General features: G+C 40.4%; 1 protein-coding gene across 7 annotated transcripts in view; it reads left to right on the top strand.

Annotated features, from left to right (window-relative positions):
* Nucleotides 1-15,877, top strand: part of LOC106578416 (trichohyalin) — a 123,671-nt gene that overhangs the window by 101,076 nt on the left and 6,718 nt on the right. For 4 of the 7 annotated variants that reach the window (XM_045702054.1, XM_045702053.1, XM_045702056.1 and 1 more), the window contains one exon: nucleotides 3,971-5,355. In XM_045702054.1, the coding sequence (XP_045558010.1) occupies nucleotides 3,971-4,224 (254 nt within the window). In that variant the 3' untranslated portion in view covers nucleotides 4,225-5,355. Of the gene's footprint in view, nucleotides 1-3,970; nucleotides 5,358-10,640; nucleotides 10,751-10,855; nucleotides 10,931-15,877 lie in introns of those variants that run through there. The other 3 variants (XR_006760675.1, XM_045702058.1, XM_045702055.1) reach the window with 3 other exon arrangements.

The raw sequence follows: 15,877 nt of genomic DNA, 5'->3' as shown, positions 1-15,877 counted from the left end.
AATAGAAGTTTGGTAATGCTTAGGTTGTTACCAATGTACTGATAAGTGTGATGTATGTGACATCCCGGCAACTTGGAGAAAGAAGACTTTATATCGGAGTTGTCCCTGTTGAAATTTGAGAAGGTCGATGCATATTCATGAGGCTAACATAGCATCTCACTCTCCATTGAAAACAGACAGTTGACATCAACACCCCTCATCAAATATTCAAAAAAGTATTCAAATAACGAGATGTATCCACCAATGCAAAGAGAGGAGTAGGCGGGTGCTTGACAGCCCGCCGTTCCGCTCTGTGGACGACAAATCCTGGTAATACTTTACTTGACACCCAGCGTCATAACATGGTCATAACCATGTCATAACAACTTAATATGGTCAGAACATTGTCATGACCCATATATTTACACCTGTTGTGACATATATTGCATTATTTTATGGATGGTTATGACATCAACATAAGAGTGTCAATCCTGCCAAGAACTTTCCTTTAAAAGTTTGTTTCTTAAGTCCTTTGTTGTAGACCACACAACAGTGTGGTCTAAATATATGTGACAGTGTGGTCTACAACAGTGTGGTCTACAACAGGTCTAGGTATATGTGACAGTGTGGTCTACAACAGTGTGGTCTACAACAGGTCTAAGTATATGTAACAGTGTGGTCTACAACAGTGTGGTCTACAACAGGTTTAAATATATGTGACAGTGTGGTCTACAACAGTATGGCCTACTACAGGTCTAAATATGTGATATGTGACAGTGTTATGACCATGTGCTATGACTTGTTATGTGAAGTTATATCAGCTATTATGACATGGTTATGACCGTGTTATGATGCTGTGTGTCAAGTGAAGTGTTACCCAAATTCTTTTTTTTTTTTTTGGGGGGGTGGATCAGCTTATTATTGCGGAAAGATTGTTGCTTCCATCAATGTAATTGTCTGCATCACTTCCAATCCCCCATGTCTTTTTTTGGTAAATATATATATCCATATACATACACGTAAATACTCATACATTTACACATACATACATAAACATTCATACATATACACATATATAGATATACATATATTCTAAAAAAAAGTATCTTTATTATTCCCCGCAAACCCTACCACCCTTCCCCCAATTGGAGTAAACTAATAAACAATAACACTTAGGCTTCTACCTTCAGTTTATACATATTATACACATTTTACAGACACAATCTATTTTACAATAGTTATATTTTGTTTGTTTTTAGTCCTTCCTCTATTTCTGATGTCCATCCAGTTTGATTTCTATTTGTAACTGTGCTATTTCACAACATTTCTGAACCTATATACATTTTACAGACCCCGTATGTTTTACATTGGTTATCTTGTTATTAGTCCCACCCTTCAGCTCCATTCAACCCCTCCCATCTATCTCTCAACACCATCCATTTTGGATTTCTATTTGCCATATATTTTTCCACTGTGCTGTGATGCTTCACAAAAGTACTGAACCTTTCTATTCTCATAGCTTCTACAGGTTGTAAAGTAAAGATAAACATTTTTGTTAAAATAATTATTATATTATTGATTGATTGACTATGACTTTTCAAATCACCCAGTATTGCTATCTGCAGTGTTAGTTCTAGGCAAATGTTGCAATTCTTCAGCCATTCCTGGACCTGTGACCAAAAACGAGCTACATATGGACAATACCAAAATAAATGATCTAATGACTCTGCCTCCTCACAGCAAAATCTGCAGAGCTGGGAAGATTGGATCCCCCATATATATAACATTCTATTAGTTGCAAGAATTTTGTATAGTAATTTAAATTGAAAAATTCGATGTTTTGAATCCGCCATTGTTATGCGTGTCAATTCATAAAACATGTGCCATAGAATGGGTACATCGAAAATCTGTTCCCAACTATTTTGCAATTTATATGGCACAGCTGTCAATTTTTTGTTCCTTAAATGAAATTGGTATATGTTTTTATTCTTCTCACATTTCTTTAACCATTTATGTTCTTTAATACAGGGCCGACAGACAAGTTCCTTATTTTTTCCCCTTCTACTTGCCTCTTCCATTTTTGTGGTAATGCTGCAATTAGTTGGTTGTAATTTTGGGTAGAGCAGACATTTCCATATGTCTGTCTGTTTGCTGCATGTGTGACATAACTCCACCAGTCCTATGTATGATATCGTTCACTAAAATTATACCTTTTTTAAAAATGTCATCGAAAAATGTTTTTTTTATCAATTAGTATATTTGAGTTTAACCACAATATTTGTTGTATTATTTGTTCTGTCTTTTCAGGTGGATTAAACTGAAAAATTCTGTTGTTAGGGCGGAGACACAAGCATCGGGTCATTATATCCATATCTCTGGTTCACACACACACACACACACACACACACACACACACGAAAGAAGGAGAGGATTTGTAAATAAACTGTTGCGTCCCACCTACTCAACAGCCAGTGTAATCCCGTGGCGCGATATTCAAATACCTCAAAAATGCAAAAACTTCAATTTTTCAAACATATGACTATTTTACACCATTTTAAAGACAAGACTCTCGTTAATCTAACCACACTGTCCGATTTCAAAAAGGCTTTACAACGAAAGCAAAACATTTGATTATGTCAGCAGAGTACCCAGCCAGAAATAATCAGACACCCATTTTTCAAGCTAGCATATAATGTCACATAAACCCAAACCACAGCTAAATGCAGCACTAACCTTTGATGATCTTCATCAGATGACAACCCTAGGACATTATGTTATACAATACATGCATGTTTTGTTCAATCAAGTTCATATTTATATCAAAAAACAGCTTTTTACATTAGCATGTGACTAGCATGTGACTAGCATTCCCACCGAACACTGCCGGTGAATTTACTAAATTACTCACGATAAACGTTCACAAAAAACATAACAATTATTTTAAGAATTATAGATACAGAACTCCTCTATGCACTCGATATGTCCGATTTTAAAATAGCTTTTCGGTGAAAGCACATTTTGCAATATTCTCAGTAGATAGCCCGGCATCACAGGGCTAGCTATTTAGACACCCAGCAAGTTTAGCACTCACCAAAGTCAGATTTACTATAAGAAAAATGTTACCTTTGCTGTTCTTCGTCAGAATGCACTCCCAGGACTTCTACTTCAATAACAAATGTTGGTTTGGTCCCAAATAATCCATTGTTATATCCAAATAGCGGCGTTTTGTTATGTGCGTTCAAGACACTATCCGAAAGGGTAAATACGGGTGACGAGCATGGCGCATTTCGTGACAAAAAATGTCTAAATATTCCATTACCGTACTTCGAAGCATGTCAACCGCTGTTTAAAATCTATTTTTATGCCATTTTTCTCGTAAAAAAGCGATAATATTCCGACCGGGAATCTGCGTTTAGGTAAAAAGAGGAAAGAAAATAAAGCACGGGGTCGACTCATGCACGCGCCTGAGTCTCAGAGTACTCTGACCAGCCACTATCCAAATGCGATAATGTGTTTCAGCCAGAGGCTGCCTCGATATCATTCAGCTTTTTCCCGGGCTCTGAGAGCCTATGGGAGCCGTAGGAAGTGTCACGTTACAGCAAAGATCCTCAGTCTTCAATAAAAAGAGCCAAGATGAACAACAACTTGTCAGACAGGCCACTCCCTGTTCAGAATCTTCTCAGGTTTTTGCCTGCCATATGAGTTCTGTTATACTCACAGACACCATTCAAACAGTTTTAGAAACTTTAGGGTGTTTTCTATCCAAAGCCAATAATTATATGCATATTCTAGTTACTGGGCAGGAGTAGTAACCAGATTAAATCGGGTACGTTTTTTATCCGGCCGTGTCAATACTGCCCCCTAGCCCTAACAGGTTAAAGCAGAGCAAAACAGGGAGGTGCTAGCTAAGATTGTTCAACATCAGACATTTTGTTCGTGTTGCCTACATGAACACAACCCTGACATTGCTTATCTCGCCCTCCTTCCACAGGTGAAGACATTGGAGGAGGAGAACAACTCATTGACCAATCAAGTGAGGACTTTGGAGGAGAAGTACAGCTCGTTGACCACTCAGCTGCTGAGGTCACAGAGCCAGGGCCAAGACAACATCCAGCGGCTAGCCAGTCAGGAGGAGCGTCTGGTCGTACTGAGGACAGAGTCAGAGACGCTACAGGAGAAATACAGCAGCAAGGTGCAGGAGGTGAGACAACATTCACCATACTGTCCTTCATTGGTGGTGGATGAGGTGAGCTTCACCCTTTGGGTGTCTAGAAAAAGCGCTATTTAAGTCCAATCAATTATTTGTATAATTAATGATATATTACACATGTACTATTCAGTACTTACTGTATGATAATGACATTACAATCATCAGGATGCAGAAGTTAGAATTGTCATCACTTGATGTTGCTGATACTAAAATATCAACAATACAAGAGAGATTCATCTGGCTTTTCTAATGCTTATTTATTGGTTAGAGAGGAACATTGGGGTGTTTAACCCCAGAACTGTTCATCATCAGAAAGTTTAGTTCATTACAGCATTATGTCATGGTGGTGTATTCACACAGGGAAGAGCAGGAAGCCACTGAAGGTGTTGTGGTTATTACTATTATCCCAGAGTCCACGGCCTGCAGGGAGACGCATGTAGACCACATCCCTCTCATCCAGCTCTAGAGACAAAGCATTAGATATGTACTCATAATACTGATCATTGGTGTCATTATTAAACATCCGTCTCGTCATTGTGGTAAAGGTAAACAGCCATGGCTTTCCCAGTGCGGTTTTCAAAGGCAATGATCTCCTCTCACTGGTGCTGTGAAGATGCCTGCATCAGAGGAGAAGCAGGGAGTGATCATCACTGTCCATCTCTCAGACACCGTTAGTAATACTGGACTGTAGCCTGATTCAGTCTGTGTTGGATTAGTGTGGTCAGTACCTGTAGTTGGGTTGTAGGCCCTGCCAGTGTTGGTGAAGACTTTACTGTAGATCAGTGTGGTGTCAGTATTGAAGGGTCCTACCCCTCCTGAATGAGTCAAAGCAGCAGAGAAGGCCACCTTTGGTCTGTTTGAACACAGGAAGAAAACACAAGAGTCTAAGGATTCAGTCTCACAGGGTTTACTTATTTAATTGATATTCATTTTGATTTGTTCTGTAGTACCAAACTATTATTGGAGTGTGTAGCTGTAAGAATATGATGAGAACTTAGTGCCTTCAGAAAGTATACATACCCCTTCACTTATTCCACATTTTGTTGTTACAGCCTGAATTCAAATTAGATTAAATATATTATATGTTCTAATCCATCTACACACAATACCCCATAATGACAAACGTAAAACATGTTTTTAGAAAATTTAGCAAATGTATTGAAAAGTAAACTAGGAAATATCTCATTTACGTAAGTATTCACACCCCTGAGTCAACACATGTTAGAATCACCTTTGGCAGCGATTACAGCTCTTAGTCTTTTTGGGTAAGTTTCTAAGAGCTTTGCACACGTGGATTGTACAATATTTGCACATTATAATTGTTTTAATTCTTCAAGCTCTGTCAAAATGGTTGTTGATCATTGCTAGGCAGCCATTTTTAAATCTTGCCATAGATTTTCAAGCCAATTTAACCTCTTGAGCATCTGATCCCGTTAGCGGGATCAAAATCCAGCGAAAAATCATATCGCCAATTAGCATTAAAAAATTAGCATAATTTTTTACAAAATTAAAAAATATTTTTTTTTTTTTTTTATAGATACACCTCTCCTGAATCGACCCACGTCGTCCGATTTCAAAAAGGTTTTACAGGAAAAGCAAATCATTAGATTATATTAGATGAGTCCATCGTAAAAAGCAGCTTCATAGCCATTTTCCGACCAACCACTTCCATCACATATTATCAATAAACAGCTAAATGTAGCACTAACCTTTTACAAACTTCATCAGATGGCACCCCTAGGACATCATGTTATACAATGCATGCATTCTTTTGTTCAATAAAGGTCATATTTATATATAAAAACAGCATTTTACATCTCTGTCTGACGTTGACTACCTAATTTCCCCTCAAAAGCGTCCCGGTAAACAATGCTACGTTTCAATAAATTGCTATACTATAACGATTTTTTAAATGTATATTGTCAATCTAACATTTATAGATGAATATCTCTTGAGAACACCCGTCATACCAGATTTTAAATTAACTTTACTGGGTAATCACACTTTGCGATAAAAGGAGATGCGATACTCAGAAAATCAGCTAATATACAGTGCTCGGCGCCATCTTGGATGCAACAGTATGAACCATCTCATCTTCAATAATATTGTCAATAATCGCCTACCTTTAGTTGTCTTCATCAGAAAGCATCCCAGGTCCACAACAGATGTATTTTCGGTCAAAAAGTCCATACTTCACGTTCCATTAGCCTGATGTTGGTAGCGCGTCCTATGGCTCTCTCCAAACGCAGCTCTGCACTTCATACTGAAAGCAATCCTCGCGCATGTAGGTTCGTTCAAACATGTCAAACGTTGTATAAAATAAATGTTCAGGGCCACTAACACCAAGAGAGCCAATAAGATTCGAGGGGGATGATTTCATTGCCTTTAAAACCGTTTCCAAAGGTGGGGGCAGACATGGCCGCCGGCGTCATAATGGTGATGGCCCATCCCCTGTGACCAATTTCAAACTCCTGTCATTCACTGAGTTTTGACTCTATAAGGCTCAAACCACTGTGAAAGGACTGGCGACATCTAGTGGAAGCAATAGGAAGTGCCAAAATATTCCTAAACCCCTGTGTTTTTCAATGGGATAGGTTAGAACTCAATACAACACATCAGGTATCCACTTCCTGTCAGAAAATGTCTCAGGGTTTTGCCTGCCAAATGAGTTCTGTTATACTCACAGACACCATTCAAACAGTTTTAGAAACTTTAGAGTGTTTTCTATCCATATATAATAAGTATATGCATGCCCTATCTTCTGAGTTTGATTAGTAGGCCGTTGAAAATGGGAACGATTTTTTTTCAAAATGCGCTGTGGCGCCCCCTATCCTAGGGTATCCTCAAGAGGTTCACAAAACTGTAACTAGGTGACTCAGGAACATTCAATGTTGTCTTGGTAAGCAACTCCAGTGTATATTTGGCTTTGTGTTTTAGGTTATTGTCCTGCTGAAAGGTGAATGTGTCTCCCAGTGTAACAGCGTGGAAAGTGTTCCGAATTTTATTAGATCAAAAAACACTCGAACAAAGTAACAAAACAAAAATCCAACAGTTCTGTCAGGTAACAGAATACTAAATAGAAAACAAACTCCCACAAAACTCAGGTGGAAAACAGGCTGCCTAAGTTGGGAACTGCTGCCTCTGATTGGGAACCACACTCGGCTCAAAACAAAGAAAGAGAAAATATAGATATTCCCACTCGAGTCACACCCTGACCTAACCAAACAGAGAATAAATAAGATCTCTAAGGTCAGGGCGTGACACCCAGTGTCTGTTGGACAGCACACTGAACCAGGCTTTCCTCTCGGATTTTGCCTGTGCTTAGCGCTATTCCTTTTCTTTCTATCCTAAAAAAACTCCCTAGTTCTTGCCAATGACAAGCATACCCATAACATGATGCAGCCACCACCATGCTTGAAAATATGAAGAGTGGTACTCAGTGATGTGTTGTTTTGGATTTCCCCCGAACATAACGCTTTGTATTCATCACATGAAGTACATTTCTTTGCCACATTTTTTTGTTTTACTTTCGTGCCTTATGATCCATCCTCAGTGTTCTCCTATCACAGCCATTAAACTCTGTAACTGTTTTAAAGCCATCATTGGCCTCATGGTGAAATCCCTGAGCGGTGTCCTTCTTATCCGGCAACTGAGTTAGGAAGGACGGCTGTATCTTTGTAGTGACTGGGTGTGTTGATACACCATCCAAAGTTTCATTAGTAACTTCACCATGCTCAAAGGGATATTCAATGTCTTGTTTTTGTTTTTTACCCATCTACCAATAGGTGCTCTTCTTTGTGAGGCACTGGAAAACCTCCCTGATCTTTGTGGTTGAATCTGTGTTTGAATTGTATGTGTGTGGTACAGAGATGAGGTAGTCATTCAAAAATCATGTTAAAAACTATTATTGCACTCTCCATGAAACTTATTATGTGACTTGTTAAGCACATTTTGACTCCTGAACTTAGTTAGGCTTGCCATAAGAAAGGGGTTGAATAATTATTGACTCAAGACATTTCAGCTTTTATTAATGAGTATTTTAACAAATTAACATAATACCACTTTGACATTATAGGGTATTGTGTGTAGGCCAGTATTACAATCTCTCAATTGAATCCATTTTAAATTCAGGCTGTAATACAACAAAATGTGGAAAGAGTGAAGGGGTGTGAATATTTTCTGAAGGCGCTGTATGATTTGTAAGAGACTGTCTTATGGTTCTAATCTATTCCATTCATTCTACTGTCAGGCTGGGCATGTGTGTACGTTGTGTCACTTTCAGATCAAACTGCACCCAGATTCATTTTGTTCTGTTATTTAGTGTTGACTTTAACTAACCACAAGATCTGGAAGAAACCATGTAGTCTGACAATAAATGAAAGATGAACAAATCCTAAAGAATTTAGAGATCCCAATATAAAGTATGTGTACGAAGATTTCCAGTGTGAAACTTGTTTTGTAAAGTTCATATATTTTTTTTTACCTGCATTCTCTGTCTTCAGCTCCTCCACCTCTGTCACGTTGTATAAATGATTGGAGACAGCCGCAGGAATACATAATAGGGGGTTTTAATACTCCACCCAAAAATACAACATGCCATGAAAAGGCACGGGGACGAAGCCCAAAACAAACATGGATACAAAACACAGGGATGTAACCCAAACAAAAGAGCGAGGTCAAACCTCTAATAAATACACAGGACGAGACCAGTAATAACAAGTACACAACAATACACGGGACGAGACCCGTAATAACGACTACACAATACACGCAACACAAAAGCCCAAACTACAAAGCACAGGTACTCACAAGACCAACGGACATGGGAACAATAACCAACCAGGACACTGGTGAACAGAGGGCATATATATACAATTACTAATCAGGGGGAATGGGAACCAGGTGTGCGTAATGAGACTGTTCGGTGATGCCTAGAAGCCGGTGACGTAGACCTCCGGAGCTGGTGCGCGGAATGAGCAGCGGTACCGGGGGAATCCGTGACAACAACCTTCTCACGGGCTGTCACTTTCGCCCCCATGGCTGACAGTTCAGCTGCTTGTCCTGGAATTATCTGTAGATCTTTTACTGTACTGACTTCACAATGAACCAAACAAATGTTCATGTTTCTACATAATGGTGCTTTACCTGTATTGTCTTTCTCCAGCTCCTCCACCTTGTTCTTCTAGAGCTGTTCAGTAGTGGTGACGCTCAGCTCCTCTCTAAGAGCTGTCACCTCCTTTTTCTGTTCCTCCACCTCCTTCTCACTGGCTGTCACTCTGGCCCCCATGGCTGACAGTTCAGCTGCTTGTCCTGGAATTATGGGAACAAAATCTGTTAATATTTTAATGTTCTTACATAATTATCTTACATAATTCATACATATCTATCTGTTCATTACCTGCGTTCTGTTCCTCTACCTTCAACTTGGTGAGCCTAAGCTAAAATCGTGGCTCTTCTACCATGTGCTCACTGTCCTTCAGTCTGGACTCAATGTTATTCAGTTCAGTCTTAGTGACAGTCAGCTCTACTATGCTCCATCACCACGTCTCATCTCCTTCAGCTCAGTCCAGATGTCAGGGGTGGTAGTCTGACCAGCCATCTGTTTGTGGGTTGTCTCTGTAGCTTCAGTCCCTTGGCTCTCAATCTGAACCCCTCACCTTTCTCTCTCCCCCTTCACTGTGACCCTGTTGAGTGATGTAATTCTCTGACACCTCCACTCTCTCCCTGACAGACCAGCAACACCAGCAGAGCTACAGCACCACTTATTCTGAAATGATACATCTTTTAGACATGTATTCTATAGGCACAATCCCCTTATATGCACAACGTAGTGAGCCAAAGGATGAGAATTTAACATATGTTACTAACATAAGTTGTACAACTAAAGCCAAATATTGTGATAACGTGGAACACTGGGTGGGCAATCTGACACTGTAAAAGGCTGAGAACTCAACCTGTTATTCAGTTGAAGCTCTGTCTTTATCTCCGTCAAGTCTGTACTGGTGCTGTGAAGCTATGTTTTTGTTTAAAACTCAACCAAGATCTTTAATTAGACCCTTAAAAGTTTAGGAAAACCGATCAACAATCCAACCGTTTATTTCTTAACTGATTCCCCAGCACATTTGAGTTGTCTGTGGGGTATCGTGTGTGTGGGTCATATCTCTGTAAGGGTTAGAATTACGTTAAGGGTTAGGGTTAGGAGCCAGGGTTAGGTTTAAGGTTAGGTTTTTGGGTTAAGGTTGGGGTAAGAGTACGGGTTAGGTTTAGGGTTAGGGGTTAGGGAAAATAAGATTTTGAATGGGACTGAATTGTGTGTCCCCACAAGGTTAGCTGTACAAGGCTGTGTGTGTGTGTGTGTGTGTGTGTGTGTGTGTGTGTGTGTGTGTGTGTGTGTGTGTGTGTGTGTGTGTGTGTGTGTGTGTGTGTGTGTGTGTGTGTGTGTGTGTTATAGCTGGAAACACTGCGGTTGGAGGTGGAGGGGGCGTACTCTGACAACACACACCTACGCCAGGAGAGCCAGGTGGTCATGGCCAACGTCAACCGCTGGGTCAAAGAGCAGAGGTGGGTAGGACACAACACATAGCAGATACATAGCAGGAAACACCCACACACACTCTCTGATTGCCAGCCCAGTGTACGATGCATCTCTCTCTGTGTGTGTATCAGGGTTGCCAGTGAGAGTCTAGCTGCTAAGATCAGAGGTCAGAACAAGGTGCTGCTCATCATTAGTGAGGAGAAACAGTGAGTACATCATTCACATACTGTATACAGCGTACCGTACTTATCATTATACTGTCTATCTTACCGTTATATACACTACCGGTTAAAGGTTTTACAGCACCTACCCATTCAAGGGTTTTTCTTTATTTTTACTATTTTATACATTGTAGAATAATAGTGAAGACATCAAAACTATGAAATAACACATATGGAATCATGTAGTACTATCTATCTTATCATTATATATCATTATACTGTCTATCTTATCATTATGTATAGAGAGATTGGGTTAAATGCGGAAGACACATTTCAGTTGAATGCATTCAGTTCAACTGATTAGGTATCCCCCTTTCCGTTTATACTGTCTATCTTCTCATCATTAAATATCATTATACTTTCTATCTTATCATTATATACAGTTGAAGTCGGAAGTTTACATACACCTTAGCCAAATACATTTAAACTCAGTTTTTCACAATTCCTGACATTTAATCCTAGTAAAAATTCTCTGTCTTAGGTCAGTTAGGATCACCACTTTATTTTAAGAATGTGAAATGTCAGAATAATAGTAGAGAAAATGATTTATTTAAGCTTTTATTTCTTTCATCACATTCCCAGTGGGTCAGAAGTTTACATATACTAATTGAGTGTTTGGTAGCGTTGCCTTTAAATTATTTAACTTGGGTCAAACGTTTCGTGTAGCCATCCACAAGCTTCCCACAATAAGCTGGGTGAATTTTGGCCCATTCCTCCTGACAGAGCTGGTGTGACTGAGTCAGGTTTGTAGGCCTTCTTTTGATTTTCCCATGATGTCAAGCAAAGTTTGAAGGTAGCCCTTGAAATACATCCACAGGTACACCTCAAATTGACTCAAATTATGTCAATTAGCCTATCAGAAACTTCTAAAGCCATGACATAATATTCTGGAATTTACCAAGCTGTTTAAAGGCACAGTCAACTTAGTGTATGTAAACTTCTGACCCACTGGAATTGTGATACAGTGCATTATAAGTCTAATAATCTGTCTGTAAACAATTGTTGAAAAAATTACTTGTGTCATGCATGTCTTCACCGACTTGCCAAAACTATAGTTTTTTTAACAAGAAATTTGTGGATTGGTTGAAAAATGATTTTTACTGACTCCAACCTAAGTGTATGTAAACTTCCAACTTCAACTGTATCATTATACTGTCTATCTTAACATTATATATCATTATACTGGCTACACTGAGTGCGCAAAACATTAGGAACACCTGGTCTTTCCTTGACAAATTAACCAGGTGAAAGCTATGATCCCTTATTGATGTCACCTGTTAAATCCACTTCAATCAGTGTATATGAAGGGGAGGAGACAGGTTAATGAAGGATTTTTAAGCCTTGAGACAATTGTGACATGGATTATGTATGTGTGCCATTCAGAGGGTGAATGGGCAAGACATCATTTTTGCAGATTAAGTGTTTGAGATAGTAATGTATCAATATTTATTGTTTACAAATGAACTATGACATAGCCAATGAATATATAGCACAACTTTGGATTTCACCCCCATTTCAAAATCAAATGGTTTTGACCATTTGGACGTTTTTACAGAGTGATCATCTCTTCTCCCTTCGGCTATGCAGTGCACCTCGGTCCTTGTTATGTAATTATATTAAAAAAATATGCCAAAACTATTGCTGATGGTGAACCTGAACAATCAAAATAAAATCTATTGTAAGCTCTGTTCAGCAGGTATTGCCAGATGAGTGGTTCTGGGAAAACACCATTTTCAGCACATAGATAACAATAATAACCTAGCACATTACATAGGTTGTCACTCAACACATAAACATTTTAGTATGTGTAAGATGCTGCCTACCTCGCGTTAGTCAGCGCATGAAGCTGGACACAGTTTGACTACAGGCTACTGATATTACCTGGGGTTGTTCGGCATTCAAAATGACATGCTTAGTTCGACACTGAAGGACAGGACGCATCAGTTGTCACAAAAGATGAGGTATTTTCAGAAGGTACAATAAAAAATTAAAAAATAAATGTGTAACCGGCAATTCGTAACGTTTAAATCGATGTTCTGACAAATGCATGCTACATTTGGATCGGTTTGGCGTCTGCTGACCAATGCTCTAGTATCTTAAATCAGGGACCGATGCGTATCGGAGAACCGTTACATCCCTAGGAATCAGGTGCGTTAATGTTAGTGCTAGGGCAAATACAAACCTGTGCACCCCCTGGGGTCCCCAGGACTAGGATGGAGAAACAGTGACGTAAAGCCTCTTAACAAGGTATGGACCCCGTTACCAGAAACACATCATGTACCCCTATTATATATGTATGTGTTTGTGTGTCCTTGACAGTTTGTGTGTTGTCCCTGAACGGGGAATTTGTTTACTAAAGATGACTGGATGTTCTGAGACAGGAAACTCAGCTCAGCTAAACGCTGCACCTGCTAACTAGGTCACCTTTCCCACCAGGGGGGAGAGTGTGATCACAGCGGGTGTGTGTGTGTGTGTGTGTGTGTGTGTGTGTGTGTGTGTGTGTGTGTGTGTGTGTGTGTGTGTGTGTGTGTGTGTGTGTGTGTGTGTGTGTGTGTGTGTGTGTGTGTTCGTAGGTGTGTGCGTGTTACACACTCCTCTCTGATTCAGAATCTCAGAGAAAGACACACACCTGACACACACATTACTTCCTGCCCGCCGTCAGCAAACAGACACACACACACTGTTCTTCAGAGATCAAAGTGGTCTTCCCGTCATCCATCATTCCACCCCCTGTAGCTCCATACCGCCGTTGTGTGTGTCTTTCTGTCCTCTATCCTTCTGTCCGCTCTAGCCTTTTATCCTTCTGTAATTTCTATCCTTCTATCCGCTCTATCCTTCCGTCCTCTCCACCTTTCTGTCCATGTATCCTTCTGTAATCTCTATCCTTCTGTCCTCTCTACCCTTCTGTCTTCTCTATCCTTCTGTCCTCTCTATCCTTCTGTCTTCTCTATCCTTCTGTCTTCTCTAGCCTTCTGTCCTCTCTATCATTTTATCCTTCTGTCATCTCTATCCTTTTGTCCTTCTGTCTTCTCTATCCTCTCTGTCCTCTCTATCCTCTCTGTACTCTCTGTCCTTCTGTCCTCTCTAGCCTTTTATCCTTCTGTCATCTGTCCTCTCTATCCTTCTGTAATCTCTAGCCTTCCGTCCTCTCTATCCTTCTGTCCTTTCTGTCCTCTCTATCCTTCCGTCCTCTATCCTTCCGTCCTTTCTATCCTTCTGTCCTCTTTATCCTTCTGTCCTCTCTATCCTTCTGTCCTCTCTATCCTTCTGTCCTCTCTATCCTACTATCCTCTCTATCCTTCTATCCTCTCTGTCCTTCTGTCCTCTATTCTTCAGTCCTCTCTATCCTTCCATCCTCTCTACCCTTCTGTCCTCTCTGTCTTTGTATCCTTATGTAATCTCTATCCTATCTGTCCTTCTGTCCTCTATCCTTCTGTTCTCTCTACCCTTCGGTTCTCTCTATCCTTCTGTCCTCTCTATCCTTTTGTCCTCTCTATCCTTGTATCCTTCTGTCCTCTATCATTCTGTCCTTCTGTCCTCTCTATCCTTGTGTCCTCTCTATCCTTCCGTCCTTTCTAGCCTTCTGTCCTCTAGTTTTCTGTCCCATCTAGCATTTTGTCCTGTCTTCTCTATCCTTCTGGCCTTCTGTCCTCTCTATCATTCTGTCCTCTCTATCCTTCTGTCATCTCTATCCTTCCGTCCTGCCTATCCTTCCGTCCTCTCTAGTCTTATGTCCTCTCTAGCCTTTTATCCTTCTGTCATCTCTATCCTTCTATCCTCTCTATCCTTCCGTCCTCTACCCTTCTGTCCTTGTGTCCTTATGTAATCTCTATCTTTCTATCCTCTCTGTCCTCTGTCCTCTCTAGCCTTCTGTCCTCTCTAGTCTTCTGTCCCATCTAGCATTTTGTCCTGTCCTCTCTATCATTTTGTCCTCTCTGTCCTCTCTATCCTTCTGTCCTTCTGTCCTCTCTATCCTTATGTCCTCTCTATCCTTATGTCCACTCTATCCTTCCGTCCTTGCAATCATTTTGTCCTCTCTATCCTTCTGTTATCTGTCCTCTCTTTCCTTCCGTCCTCTCTATCCTTCTGTAATCTCTAGCCTTCCGTCCTCTCTATCCTTCTGTCCTTTCTGTCCTCTCTATCCTCTCTATCCTTCCGTCCTTTCTATCCTTCTGTCCTCTTTATCCTTCTGTCCTCTCTATCCTTCTGTCCTCTCTATCCTTCTGTCCTCTCTATCCTTCTGTCCTCTCTATCCTTCTGTCCTCTCTATCCTTCTGTCCTCTCGAGCCTTTTATCCTTCTGTCCTCTAGCCTTTTATCATTTTGTCCTCTCTATCCTACTATCCTCTCTATCCTTCTATCCTCTCTGTCCTTCTGTCCTCTATTCTTCAGTCCTCTCTATCCTTCCATCCTCTCTACCCTTCTGTCCTCTCTGTCTTTGTATCCTTATGTAATCTCTATCCTATCTGTCCTTCTGTCCTCTCTATCCTTCCGTCCTCTCTATCCTTCTGTCCTCTCTGTCCTTGTATCCTTATGTAATCTCTATCCTATCTGTTCTTCTGTCCTCTATCCTTCTGTTCTCTCTACCCTTCGGTCCTCTCTACCCTTCGGTCCTCTCTATCCTTCCGTCCTTTCTAGCCTTCTGTCCTCTAGTTTTCTGTCCCATCTAGCATTTTGTCCTGTCCTCTCTATCATTTTGTCCTTCTGTCATCTCTGTCCTCTCTATCCTTCCGTCTTCTCTATCCTTCTGTCCTTCTGTCCTCTCTATCCTTCTGTCCTTCTGTCCTCTCTATCCTTGTGTCCACTCTATCCTTCCGTCCTTGCAATCCTTCTGTCCTCTCTAGCCTTCTGTCCTCTCTAGTCTTCTGTCCCATCTAGCATTTTGTCCTGTCCTCTCTATCATTTTGTCCTCTCTGTCCTCTCTATCCTCTCT

Source organism: Salmo salar, chromosome ssa19, assembly GCF_905237065.1.
Source record: "Salmo salar chromosome ssa19, Ssal_v3.1, whole genome shotgun sequence".
Lineage (NCBI taxonomy): Eukaryota > Metazoa > Chordata > Actinopteri > Salmoniformes > Salmonidae > Salmo > Salmo salar.
Note: the sequence above shows the minus strand (reverse complement) of the source record. Positions and strands in the feature narration are given on the sequence as shown.